Below are 14,147 nucleotides of genomic sequence, written 5' to 3'. Positions count from 1 at the left end.
TAATAAATGCCATTGAAGTTTACATTTTTAACATTAAAGATTATAGTTAATGAGAATAACAAAGAAAAACTGAAAATTCAAGCAATTCACTCAAATTAAAAATTCTGAATCTACTCAGAAACCAAGATGGCGGCATAGGTAAGCACCTAAACTGCTGCCTCGCACAACAATTTCAAAACTACAACTAAAAGACAGAATGGACACCATCCAGAACCACAGGAAAGCTGGCTGAGTGAAAATTCTACAACTAGAAGGAAAGAGAAAAGCTCACAGAGAATTAAAGGTACGGCAAAGGGTCTTTGTGCGCGCAGAGGGAAGGGCGGCTGAGAGCCTGGCTGACTTTCTTTGGCGGAAGGGGGAAGGTAGCCCCCAACCACACTGAACCTCAGTTCTGACTGCACTGAACCCCAGTTCCGGGCGAGCCCCTGGGGACCCACGCTCTTACGGGGGGAGTCTGGACTCTCGGGCAGAGACTCAGGAGCCGGGGAAGGCAGAGGTTTGAAGGAGCACGCGTGCCAGTGTGCACAAAGGCTGCGGAGGTTGCCACAGGCTTTCCCTAGTGGAAGGGAGTCGGAGGCTCCTGACTGCACTGGGCCCCAGTTCTGACTGCACTAAACCCCGGTTCCAGGCGAGCCCCTGGGGACCCACGCTCTTACGGGGGGAGTATGGACTCTCAGGCGGAGACTCAGGAGCCAGGGAAGGCAGAGGTCTGAAGGCACGCGCGTGCCAGTGCGCACAAAGGCAGCGGAGGTTGCCACAGGCTTTACCCAGTGGAAGGGAGTCAGAGGCTCCTGACTGCACTGAGCCCCAGTTCTGACTGCACTGAACCCCAGTTCCAGGCAAGCCCCTGGGGACCCACGCTCTTGTGGGGGGAGTCTGGACTCTCGGGTGGAGACTCGGGAGCTGGGAAAGGCAGAGGTCTACGCGTGTGCGCAAGGGCAAAGTTGACTGGAAGCCAAGACTGTCTGCTCCGCCCTGAGACTCCACCCCATCCAAGCTGAGCACAGAGGCTATTGCAATTTGGTAAATCTAATCCTATAAGGCTGTCTCCAGCACTGAACTTCTCCCAGTATAGACACAGCTGATCCTCACAGTCAACTGGCCTGCAGGTCAAGTCCTCCCAGTGATACCAATAACAATCAAGACTTAACTACAACAAGGCTGTACACACAGTTCACAAAGGGGTGCACCAAGAGTGTCCACCTCAGGTTAACTGGGGAGGCCGACCCACTGGGCCATATAGGAAACCTAGCACACGAATTTACCCTACCAACTCAGGGAAGCAGTGAAAATGCGGCGTCAAAGAAACAGATCACAAACGAAAGAAATGGAGGAAAACAAACGACTGGATATAGAATTCAAAACCACGGTTATAAGGCTTTTCAAGAATATCCTAGAAAAGGCCGATAAATATAACGAGACCCTCAAAGATATGAAAAAGGACCAACTAGAAATTAAACATACACTGACTGAAATAAAAAATATTATACAGAGACCCAGAAACAGACTAGAGGAACACAAGAATCAAGTCAAAGAATTGAAATACAAAGAAGCAAAAAACACTCAACCGAAAAAGCAAAAAGAAAAAAAAAAAAATCCAAAAAGTTGAAGATAGTGTAAGAAGACTGTGGGACAACTTCAAGCATACCAACATCAGAATTATGGGGGTGCCAGAAGAAGAGAGAGAGCAAGATACTGAAAACCTATTTGAAGAAATAATGACCGAAAACTTCCCCCACCTGGTGAAAGAAATAGACTTACAAGTCCAGGAAGCCCACAGAACCCCAAACAAAAGGAATCCAAAGAGGACCACACCAAGACACATCATCATTAAAATGCCAAGAGCAAAAGACAAAGAGAGAATATTAAAAGCAGCAAGAGAAAAACAGTTAGTTACCTACAAGGGAGCACCCATACGACTGTCAGCTGATTTCTCAACAGAAACTATGCAGGCCAGATGGGAGTGGCAAGAAATTTTCAATGTGATGAATAGCAAGAACCTACAGCCAAGGTTACTCTACCCAGCAAAGCTATCATTCAGAATTGAAGGTCAGATAAAGAGCTTCACAGATAAGAAAAAGCTAAAGGAGTTCATCACCACCAAACCAGTATTATATGAAATGCTGAAAGGTATTCTTAAAGAAGAGGAAGAAGAAAAAAGTAAAGATAAAAATTATGAACAACAAATACATATCTATCAACAAGTGAACCTAAAAATAAAGTGAATTAAAAACCTGAGGAACAGAATAATCTGGTGAATATAATAGAATCAGGGGCATAGAAAGGGAGTGGACTGATAATTCTCAGGGGGAAAGGGGTATGGGGGGTTCAGGAAGAGACTGGACAAAAATCATACACCTATGGATGAGGACAGTGGGGGGGAGGTAAGGACAGAAGGTGGGGTGGGAACCGGGTGGAGGGGAGCTATGGGGGGAAAAAGGAGGAACAATTGTAATAATCTGAATAAAGATTTATTTTAAAAAAAAAATTCTGAATCTACTAATAAAAATCCCAAAGGTCATGTACTCAGAAAACTAGAAAACTTCACACACATACACACACACCCCAAAAGAAAAAAGAAAAAACACCTTGCATATCAACATCTTTGAAAAGTATATTTAAAAAAAATTTTAATGACTAATAATGGCCTAGGTTTCAACATAATTAGGAAACAAAAAATAAAAAGTACTTCAATAACTATTTTAGACATTATCTTTTAAGTATAATCTATTTTATAAAAATAGATTAGCCAATAAACACTTCTCCTACCATAATAAAGGCCAGTTAGATGAAAAACAAACAAAAAACAGAAAACCAATATAATGTTCAAAACTTGCCACAGATTACAAGTTGGTAAAGCGTATCAATGCCTGGTACACACAATAGGTGTCCAATAAATGTGTCAGGTAAAAGACTACAGGAGTGAGAAAACTGCCAGAATTAATAAATTTGAAGAAATTTAAAAAGAAAAAAAAAAGCTTCACATGTATATTAACTCTTAGATTTATTTAACTGGTTCTGCCCTATGGGGAGAAATGAAAGCAAAAGTTGCCTTGGTTACAACTGCTGCTTTACAACTCAGTAAAAAGTTTTTCAAAAACTTGTTTCAAAATGTTTTAGGTAAATGAAAGAAAGTTCAACACCTTTTTTTATTTTATTTTATGAAGTAAAAATAAATTCTTCTGATCATCAAATGCATGCAGAAATAAGCAATACCAAGTGACCTAAAAGAAATCTTCATTTTGGGTTATATAGTTTACCTTAATTATTGAGTTAAAAAAATTCTTAGATGTTTCTACCTATTTCCCAAATACTTTTCCCTCTTAAGCCATTTGGACCTTTGACAACATATATGGAAGAAATTCCTGTCATGAGAAAGCTGACTCCCAGAAGAATCCACCAGGGTCCAATCCAACAGGGAAGCGTGGCCCCCTATTTTTCATTTGACCCTCAGAAAGCTAACTTAGAATTTAATATATGGCTATTATTGGCCACAGCACTTAATACTGAGCTGGGCACTAAAGGATACTTTCCAATAAAGATTCATAACAATATTGCTACTAAAATACAAAACTGATGACATCTTTCCAACCTTCAGCTTTCATTATAGTACTCAAAATGGACTTTGGGAGGTGGAGCAGGAGTTATCAAGGTATTTCTCTTTCATCCTCTGTTTATATGCAATAAATAAATTAAAATTTAGCAGGGGTAAGATTTAGTCATATTCCAAACTTAGAAAAATGAGCAATTGTTTAAGAGGTGGTTTCTGATATACTCTATAAAAGAAAGAAAAAAAAAAAGGCTTTTTTTTTTTTAATCCTCACCTGAGGATATTTTTATTGATTGTTTAGAGACAGATATAGGGTGAAAGAGAAATATCGATGTGCAAGAGAAACACTGATTGGTTGCCTCCGGTTACCCACCCTAACTGGGGATCAAACACGCAACCTTAGTGGTGTACAATCAGCTGAGCCATCCAGTTGGGCTAGACTACCTAAAACTGAAATAAATCTGTAATTACAGTTTTGAAAACATTGATCTAATCAATGCAAAAAGGCAATTTAAGAGTTTAAAGCCTGTTTGATTATATAGTTATTTAAATACATCTAAATTATCTGAAGAAGAGATGCAGAAACCAAAAGTAAAAAATAACCTAACTTCTGTAGTTCTCTACGGGGACCCTCAAAGCACTATGAGGGGGAAAAAAGGATAAAAGATTACATTACACTTTGACAAAAACACGGCCTAAAGCACCAATTTTCAAGCTTTGGGTCTCCAGAGCCTTTTATGCTCTTAAAAATTATTAAAAACCCAAGCTGGCCAGTGTTTCTAAGTGGTTAGAATGTCAGCCCTCGCACCAAAGGGTCATGGGTTTAATTCCTCCTGGTCAAGGGCACATACGTGGGTTGCAAGTTCAATCCCCAGCCCCAGTTGGGGTGTGTGTGAGAGACAACCAATCAATGTGTCTAAAATCTATGTTTCTCTCTCTCTCTCTCTCTCCCCCACATCCCCAACCCTACTCTCTCTAAAAATCAATGGAAAAAATATCCTCAGGTAAGGATTAACAACAATAAAAAATTATTCAGGACCTGAGAGAACTTCATTTATGTGGCTTATATTTATTGGCATTTACTGTTAGAAATTAAAACTGAGAAACTTTAAACTTATCAATTCACTTAAAAATACCAATAAACCTATTAGCTGTTAACAGTTTTTGGAAATAACTATATTTAAAAAAATGTTGCCCTGCCCAGTGTGGCTCAGTTGTTGGTTGGGCACCATCCTGTGTACCAAAAGGTCTTCAGTTCAAGTCCCCATCAAAGCACATACCCAGGTGGTGGGCTCGATCGCTGGTCAGGGTTCATTCGGGAGGCACCAGATCAATGTTTCTCTCTAACATCAATGTTTCTCTCTCTCCCTCTCCCTTCCTCTGTCTCTCAAGTCAATAAAAGACCTATTTAAAAACAACTAAAATAAAAATAAAATAAAAATTTAGGGACAGACGAGTGGCGTCTTTTAGAAGATAACAAGTCTGATATCTATTATGCATGCAATCTGTTGTGATGTGTTTAGCTGAACTATATGAAGAAAATCCAACTTTACACATATATATAGCTGGGAAAAGAAGTGAATTTTAATATCCTTTTCGGGATTTCTAAATATTCTTTGATAAGTGGTAGGTTCCTAAGGGTTAGGAGAAATGTGGAATCTGAAATCTTATCAAATTTCCATGCTGTTGGATTAAAATCTACCTTGCACTTGTAGTGGATCTTTAACAACCAAGCGATACTTCGTTAGCACTGTGCACTGATCACTCAGGACAATGGTTCACTGAGTTATGCTGGTCTTCTAAACACATACGTGCTATTTTTAAATTACATTATTTAATATCACCACCATATCTATCAGAAAAATCTCATGGATAAAGTCTCCTCAGAAAAGAACTGGGAAGCTGTCAAGCTTATGGTAGTGGACTTAAGTTTTCCAAAATTCTAATTTTTGTTGACAACTCAAATGTGTTCGTTGGCAATAAATACTTTTAGTTGTTTTCCTTGAAGTGTAAGATTCATCTTGTTCATGTTAGAAAATTGTCAGCTATTCTGAGTTTTGTGTTTTTTTTAATCCTTACTCAAGGATATTTTCCCATCGATTTTTAGAGAGAGTGGAAGAGAGAGGGAAAGACAGAGAGAAATATCAATGTGATAGAAATACATCGATTGGTTGCCTCCTACATGCACCCCAACCAGGGCACGGCCGGGAAGGAACCTGCAACCCAGGTACATGCCCTTGACTAGAATCGAACTTGTACCCTTCAGTCCTCAGGCCGACGCTCTATCCACTGAGCCAAACTGGTTAGGGCCATTCGGAGTATTTTAACAAAATAGACTGGGAAATTAAACTAAGAAAAGCTTATAAATTGATGGACTACAATCCACTTTGAAATAGATGATTACATTAGATACCTATCATTAGATAACTTATATTATTTTCTTGGGATCAATAAAATTTTACTGATCTACATTCTGTTTTAGTCTGTTTCAAATAACATATCCAATTCTAAACATCATTAACTATAGGCAATGAGTGACTTTGACATCTATTCCAATTTTTTCAGAAATTTTTGGAGTGGAATACAAGATTATTTTAATGGTTATCGTGATTACAAACAGAATTTTATCATAATCTTTAAAAAGAAACAAAAGAAAAATGTTGGCTAAACACCCAAGATGGAAAAAATAATCACAGTTCTTCCATCAGTTCTTTCAAGTAAAAATGGTATTCTATGAAAAAAAAAAATTAGTTCAGCTCGCAACTCAAACAAAAGTAGTTTTTCCCAGAAAACTTTAAGAAAGCAGAAGTGCTTTACCTATCCTCCCATTTTGTCAGATTAAAAGGACAGGTATTCAAAAGTTGAAATGAAATAAAAGCACTAATTTGTATGGATTCATCAAGGAGATTCTTAAGTGAAAGTGGCATTTTTTTAAAAAATTCAAATGCATGGCAGCAAAGACTACAAGGGCTACAAGTACAGCTTACTACCACTTCATTTTGATTTGTGTAAAAATGTCAGCGGCTTTATCCATAATCATTTTTGTAAATATTGAAAACAGTGAAAAAGGAAAAAAAAAACACCTTAATATTAGTATGAAAAGAGTTTTGACCTTATAGACCCCCATTAAGTGCCTAGGAAGACAGCAGTACTCTACAGAGCTTTTAAAAGTTTCTGTTCTACTTTCCAAACTGTGGGGTCCCTATGTGATGAGGTGTCAAGCAAACAGGATTTTAGGGACAGTTCCACTTCCAAACTGAACATCTACAGATTGGCTCCAAATTTATGTGTTTATTTTGGATACCAATATAAGATCCCAAAAACTGCAGAGATTATTAATTAGAGTTATCCTACATGGCGTGTGTGCTTCAGTAAAGTTATACTGAGACAATCATACCTTGTCTATCAGATCTCGGTTCACACAGTTGGGCAATTGCTGGAGAAAAGCATCTACTATGAGCTTCAGATGAGATCCAGTGCTGGTTTCTTCATCCTCTTGTTCTAGGTTTAAAAAATACAGAAGCAATATAAGAATAAAAATATGCAATTATTAGTTATTTGGGAAATAGAAAATCTAGAGCACTTTTCTTACCAATGAAAAAAATGAAGCATTTTTTGAGATTTGGCCCTAGAAAGTTGGGGTATCTCAAGAGTCACAACCCCAAGTCACTACATCCTTTCATATATCAACAATAAATTGACTAACTTTTGCATTAGACACAAAACATTAATTATAAATTGCATGTAGTTTTATGGTAAATCTGTTACTTTTATCTACCAAGCATCCCTTCCTGCGAGTCTTCAATTAACAGCACTCTCATTGCTGCCTTTTGAAGAAAGTCCATGGGATTCTGATGGGGAAGGGTGCTGCCAGATCACAGCACACCTCCATTTCCCCTGGGTCACCAGCTAAGTCCTTCCATGACACTTATATAGACAGTGGAGAGAATTTCTTTCCCTTTATATCACTAGCTGGTATGATTTGAGCAAGAGGCACCCACCCTCTATTCATGACACCGGGAAAGAAAATCTGCAGCAGTAAACAATGAAACCAATAGAGAGAAAAGTAATACTGACAGAAGATATCCTTCTAAATAAAGAATCCCATCTAATAAAGAGGGAATATGCTAATTAACCATCACTCCATCACAAAGATGGCTGCACCCACAGCTGAGGCCAAGTTCCCATAAGGAGCCTTAACAAGCAATCAGCAGGAACCTGAGGCTACGCCCTCTCCCACCCCGTGGGGCTTGACAGGGGACCTCAGGCCATGTTCCCCACCCAGCAGTGCTTGACAGGGGACCTCAGGCTGCACCTCCCGCCTTGGCGCTAGGCTGGGGGACCTCAGGCCATGCCCCCTACCCGGTGGGGCTTGATGGGGGACCTCAAGGTGTGCTTTCCGTCCTGGTGCTGGGCTAGGGGACCTCAGGCTGCTCCCCCCATGCCAGTGCCAGGCCGGGGGACCTCAGGCCACACCCCCCACCAGGTGGGGCTTGACAGGGGACTTCAGGCCACGCCCCCCACCCCGGCACCAGGCCAGGGGACCTCGGGCTGCACCCCCCACCCCAGCACCGGGCCAGGGGACCTGAGGTTGCGCTCTCCTGCCTGTTGGGGCGTGACAGGGGACCTCAGGCCGTGCTCCCCACCCAGCGGGGCTTGACTGGGGACCTCAAGGTGCACCCCCAGTGCTGGGTCGGGGGAACTCAGGCCGCAGCCCCCACCCAGCGGGGCTTGACGGGGGACCTAAGGCTGCACCCCCCTGCTGGTGGGGCTTGACAGGGGACCTGAGGCTGTGCCCCCCTCCCAGTGCCGGGCCCAGGCACCTGAGGCTGCACCCCCCTGCCTGGCGGGGCTTGATGGGGGAACTCAGGCCATGCCCCCCGCCTGGCAGGGCTTGACACAGGATCTCAAGCCGTGTCCCACACCTGGCAGGGCTTGATGGGGGACCTCAAGGCACGCCCCACGCCCTGGTCTGGGCTGGGGGACCTCAGGCCATGCCCCCCGATCTGGTGCCGGGCCAGGGGACCTGAGGCTACATCGACTGCCCAGCGGGGCTTGACAAGGGTGGGACTGGCCAGGTCTGGATCTAGCCCAATGAGGGGGGTGGGTGGCCAGGTCTGGATCTCACGTGATTTTGAGGCGCATTGGGTGGGCGGGGACTTGACTCTGGGTCCCGTGGTGTGGCCCAGACTCTGATAGGAGGAAGGTTTTCATATATATTTTACTAATTTTCTTTCATCTCTGACAATTCTATTATAGAGAAAGGGCAAATAGCAATATTAAATTATTTCCTCTAATTAATCCCCTTTTAATGTGCACTAATTTTGTGCACCAGGCCACTAGTCTTAAATAATAAAACTAACAATATTTTTTATTATTGAATATAAAACATTACTCAATTATAAATACAGGTAAAATGATCACAGATGAACTGATCTACTAGTTGTCTTTTATTTCTAACCATTTTATTTAATTTATTTTTTTGGTGCCCTGGCTGGGAATCAAACCAGCAACATTTCAGTGCATGAGACAACACCCAACCCACTGATCCACACCGGCCAGAGCTATCTCTCAACCATTTCTGAATAACTCTCAGATACATTTATATTAAGACTAGAGGCCTGGTGCACGAAATTCATGCACTGGAGTGGGGGGTGCCTCAGCCCGGCCTGCGCCCACTCACAGTCTGGGAGCGCTTGGGGGATATCCAACTGACGGCTTAAGCCCGCTCCCTGCAGGGAGCCGGCCTAAGCTGGCAGTCAGACATCCTTAGTGCTTCTGTGGAGGCGGGAGAGGCTCCCACCACCGCTGCTGCACTTGCTAGCCATGAGCAGCTTCTGGCTGAGCAGCACTTCCCTTGTGGGAGCGCACTGACCACCAGGAGGCAGCTACTGTGTTGAGCATCTACGCCCTGGTGGTCAGTGCACGTCATAGCAACCAGTCATTCCACGGTTCAGTCGATTTGCATATTAACCTTTTATTCTATGGGATTGTGAAGATTATATTATAGAATTAAAATAAATTCAGAATAATGCTAGGAAGTAGAGAAGCATAAGAAATATCTATTAAGATAGTTAGAATTTAAATGATCATTAAAGCTTGCAGTCATACAAACTGGAACATACAATGTTTCAGACCTAAATCAAATTCTGAAGCAATAATAGCTTGGAAACAAAAGGAAAACAGGAAATAATGAGTAAAGATCCACATTCTTAGGCTAGAGCTTTGGGAAGAAAAACTAATTAAAAATTTTGGCAAAATAATGCTTACCTTGCTCATCAAGAAGTTTCTTTGTAAGATCTTCAGCTTCATCTGCACCCTCTAACTCCAAGGTGTCATCATTAATTTCTAGATTCTCCAACTCAAGTTCTAAATCATCAGGATTTGATACCTCCTTATTATCTTTAGGTTCTTTTGCCTCTGCTTAAAGACAAAGAATCACAGTCTCTGAATTAAAAGTCATATTGAAATCCTGCTTCAAAAAAAGATAAAAACTCACAAAATTTACATTATTTGTCTTAGAATCTACATATATACTGGCAACATTTGAGCATAAATTTAATATATTCATATTTTATAAAACACATATGCTCACTAAGAAGCAAGACCATAACTTCTAAATGGATGATGGATGGAGACATAGATGTATGAGGATTTGTGGTAAAGATGAGGGGGAAATAAAGTTGATTAGATAAAGTAGACTCAGCTTAAGGAGGGCCTCAAACTCTAAGATGAGTTCAGACGTTTTCTTTTACGCACTATAACCTTTGCTGGGTCATGAGAATAACATTTAAATGTGATGTAATATGAAAATTAACTTATCAACAATATACAAGATAAATTTGAAAGACAGAAAAAAATAGTATATAGAGAGACCAATTAGGAAAGTATCCTTATAATTTAGATGTCAGGAGTTAGGGGAAATAAAAAAATTGCAACAAAACAAAATGGCCAGGAATTATTTAAAAACTAAATGAATAGCAAGGATAACAAAGAAAAAGAAACTGAACCTAATCAACAAGATTGGCATAATGTTGACAATTACTGCTCGATAATTAGACTTACTTTATGTTTGAAATTTTCATAAATAAAAAAAAACAAAAAATCCTGAGTTCAAGAATTTATGCTTAAGAGTAATGAAGTTACAGTATAAATCAGTGGTCGGCAAACTCATTAGTCAACAGAGCCAAATATCAACAGTACAAAGATTGAAATTTCTTTTGAGAGCCAAATTTTTTAAACTTGAACTATGTAGGTAGGTACATTGTTATTAACTTAATTAGGGTACTCCTAAGCTGGCCTTTGCTAAAAATTCAAGGGGCCAAAGAGCCGCATGTGGCTCGCAAGCCGCAGTTTGCCGACCACTGGTATAAATGAAATTGTTACATTTCTCAGCCTCATCTTCTCTTACAGTCTTCCAATCCCATAATTTCTGCACAGAAAGCAGAAATGTTTTACTGATACTTAATACCATACCATATTTGAGAGAATCAAAACTCTAGTATAGACTGGTTTTGCTGCTTCTAAATGGAGACTGAAATTTTCTCATTCACTCTTCCTTTCATTCAACTAAAATTTCAAATCCTACTACATGCTAAGTAGTGTTCTTAGCACCAAGACAAAACCCCTGCCCATATGGTGCATATACTCATTCTCTAGTGTTCCCTGATGTCTGATTATCAAAAACCAGTATTTGCTGACTAGCCATTATGTATTCAGAACTATATTAAACTGTTGAACATTTAGAAAAAAGCTTAAAATCTGACCTTTGTTCTCAAAATATGCACAGTCTATCTGAGGAAATTAAACCAATATGAACTTGAGAGTCAAGTGGGGTATAGTGAGGAGAGGATTGCAAGCAGAAAGTAGAACAATGCATAAAGGCCATGAAGCAAGAAGACTGGCTGTGCACAGACTTTTTGAAAAGGAGAAAAAAGAGCGATGCATTAACAGATACAGTTGGAGAGGAAGACTTTTTTTTTTTTTTTAAATATGTTTTTATTGATTTCAGAGAGGAAGGGGGAGGGAGAGAGATAAAAACATCAATGGTGAGAGAGAATCATTGATTGACTACCTCTTACACAGCCTCTACTAGGAATCAGTTTGATATGCCCTGACCCCGAATCAAACTATAACCTCCTGGTTCATAGGTCGATGCTCAACCAATGTGCCACACTGTCCGGGCAAGAGGAAAACTCTAACCAAACTATGCAGGGTACTTGAGACAATGTAAAGTTTACATTATACACCAAATAAATGTAAAGTAATTGAAAAGTATTAGGAAGAAGAGTAAAAATCATGTTTTAGAATGCATAAAGGGAGCAAGAGCAAACACAGGGCAGCCAGGTAAGAGGATAAGAAATGATGGTAGCTTAGATTAGAATAGTAGCAGTAAATATAAAGTACATCTGAGGTACATTTAAGAGATTAAATTAGCCCTAGCCGATTTGGCTCAGTGGATAGAGCATCATCCTACAGACTGAAGGGTCCCAGGTTCGACTCCGGTTAAGGGCACATGCCCAGGTTGCGGGCTTAAATCCCAATATGGGGCTTGCAGGAGGTAGCCGATCAATGATTCTCTCTCATCACTGATGTTTCTGTCTCTTTCTCCCCCTCTCCCTTCCTCTCTGAAATCAATAAAAATATATATCTTTTAAAAAGAGATTAAATTAGTAGACTTGATTATTAAACTGACTATTCCCTCTTCTTCCACTGGATCCTAAGAAACACTGACATTTAACAGATATATGAAAGTGGAAGCCCAAGTTAAGTAGAAAGAAAAATCAGGAAGGTTTAGTATCACAGAAGCCATAGGGAAGAAATGATCTGAAAAGAAAGCAGTAAACTTCAATGGCTTGAGAGATCAAATGACACAAAGACTGGGAATTGCCCTAGAGATACAGCAACATAAAAATAATTGGTAACTTTGGGTAGAGATGTTTAAGTCAGGTTGGAATGAATTGAAGAACGAGGAAGAAAGTTAAGACTTCATGTATAGCCAATTCTTTCAAGAGGACTCAAAGAGCTACAAGAAGAGTAGAGGCCCAGGGGGTTTCAAAGTATTCACAATTTGATTTTATCTTTTTGTTTTGTTTTTAAAAGATGAGAAAATGTTTGTATACTAAGGTCAGGATCCAGTATAGACAGAGAGAGAAAGTGAGAAAAATTGATACTAAAGACATAGAAATGGGATAATGGATTATACAGGGTTCAGGAGAAACAGAGAGACAAGACTCACAGTGAGAAAATGGACTGGCCTTTGATAAATGTAAAAGTTCACCATATCACCCAAGGAAGAAACATTATTTAAGTAACTAGAGGACTGATGCACAAAATTTATGCAAGAATAGGTCTTCCTTCTCCTGGCTGCCGGAACTGGCTTCCCTCCAGCACCCGGGACCTGGGCTTCCCTCCAGCTGCCGGCAGGCACCCAGGACCCGGGCTTCCCTCCGGATTCTGGCAGGCACCCGGAACCTGGGCTTCCTTCCAGCCACCAGCAGGCACCCGGGAACCAGGCTTCTCTCTCAGCCCTGACTTCATCCGGAAGGTTGTCTGGAAGGACATCCGGTCTAATTAGCATATTATGCTTTTATTATTATAGATAAGGCCGGTGGATTTATAAATATCAGGGGGAAACTGTCTGATAGTTTCTACCTTCTCTATGATGTAGTGTATCATGCATAATCTTCTGCTAAGGAAGGAAACAGAATAAAAACTAGAGAAAGAATAAAAATGTGTTATGCAGCATGAAAGAGTGAGTTGAAAACAGATATGCTGTCAAGTTTCCATGCAGTGTTGAGAACCTGGTTGAGACTGGTGATCACAAATTTATAAAGTTATCAACCTATCGAACTTATCATCTTTAGAAGATCTCAACAATTTGGATACAGAAACCAATATGGTCATGACTAAGTTTATCCAGGGTTGACATGAATAAAGGAAACAGAAAAATATACGACAGAGATACTAAAGATGTACAATACTAATATAGGAAAGAAGGGCCCACCCCCAAATCTCATCGAAATCCAAGTCAAGCTTCAAAGTCTGTCACAAAGGTCCATCTATCAAGGGTTTTATCTGACCTCCAACCATGTGAAATGACTCCACTGTCTTGTCACAGTACTTTGTACTTTTTTTTACAGCCCTATTCCTATCTGCTTCAAATTATAATTCTTTGAGTCCCACCAATCTATATATATAAAAGCCTAATATACAAAGTGTCCCCTCAGGAGTTCAACTGACGGGAGTTCGATCGCTCGCTATGACATGCACTGACCACCAGGGGGCGGCACAGAACAAAGGAAGGCCCCAGCCAGCAGTCACTAGGGACCCTACCATGCATGAATTTCATGCACTGGGCCTCTAGTGTGATTATAAGTACAGAGATAACATGCTCATATTTGTCTCTCCTGTGGTACTCAGTACCTGGTCTCAAAAGAGAGACTGAGTCCCTGAATTCACTTCCTGAAAGAGAAATAAATATTAGAACCCTTCAAGTCAAACTTCCATGATAGGGAAAAACCCAGACATAGCAGAAATCATACTTTTTCAAACTCTTAAAACTGGAAGAAATATTGAGGTGACTAATATTGTAGGA

The 14,147-nt window shown here is 40.5% G+C and overlaps 1 protein-coding gene across 6 annotated transcripts in view; it reads right to left on the bottom strand.

Annotated features, from left to right (window-relative positions):
• Window positions 1–14,147, bottom strand: part of UPF2 (UPF2 regulator of nonsense mediated mRNA decay) — a gene marked incomplete at its 3' end in the record, with an annotated part of 132,838 nt that overhangs the window by 84,717 nt on the left and 33,974 nt on the right. For 4 of the 6 annotated variants that reach the window (XM_080643569.1, XM_080643568.1, XM_080643573.1 and 1 more), the window contains exons 6-7: window positions 9,821–9,973; window positions 6,948–7,051 (exon numbers count right to left, since the gene is read on the bottom strand). In XM_080643569.1, coding sequence (XP_080499695.1) covers window positions 6,948–7,051; window positions 9,821–9,973 — 257 coding nt within the window. The remainder of the gene's footprint in view (window positions 1–6,947; window positions 7,052–9,820; window positions 9,974–14,147) is intronic. The other 2 variants (XM_080643570.1, XM_080643572.1) reach the window with 1 other exon arrangement.

This window comes from Plecotus auritus, assembly GCF_963455305.1.
Source record: "Plecotus auritus genome assembly, chromosome: 1".
Classification (NCBI taxonomy): domain Eukaryota; kingdom Metazoa; phylum Chordata; class Mammalia; order Chiroptera; family Vespertilionidae; genus Plecotus; species Plecotus auritus.
Note: the sequence above shows the minus strand (reverse complement) of the source record. Positions and strands in the feature narration are given on the sequence as shown.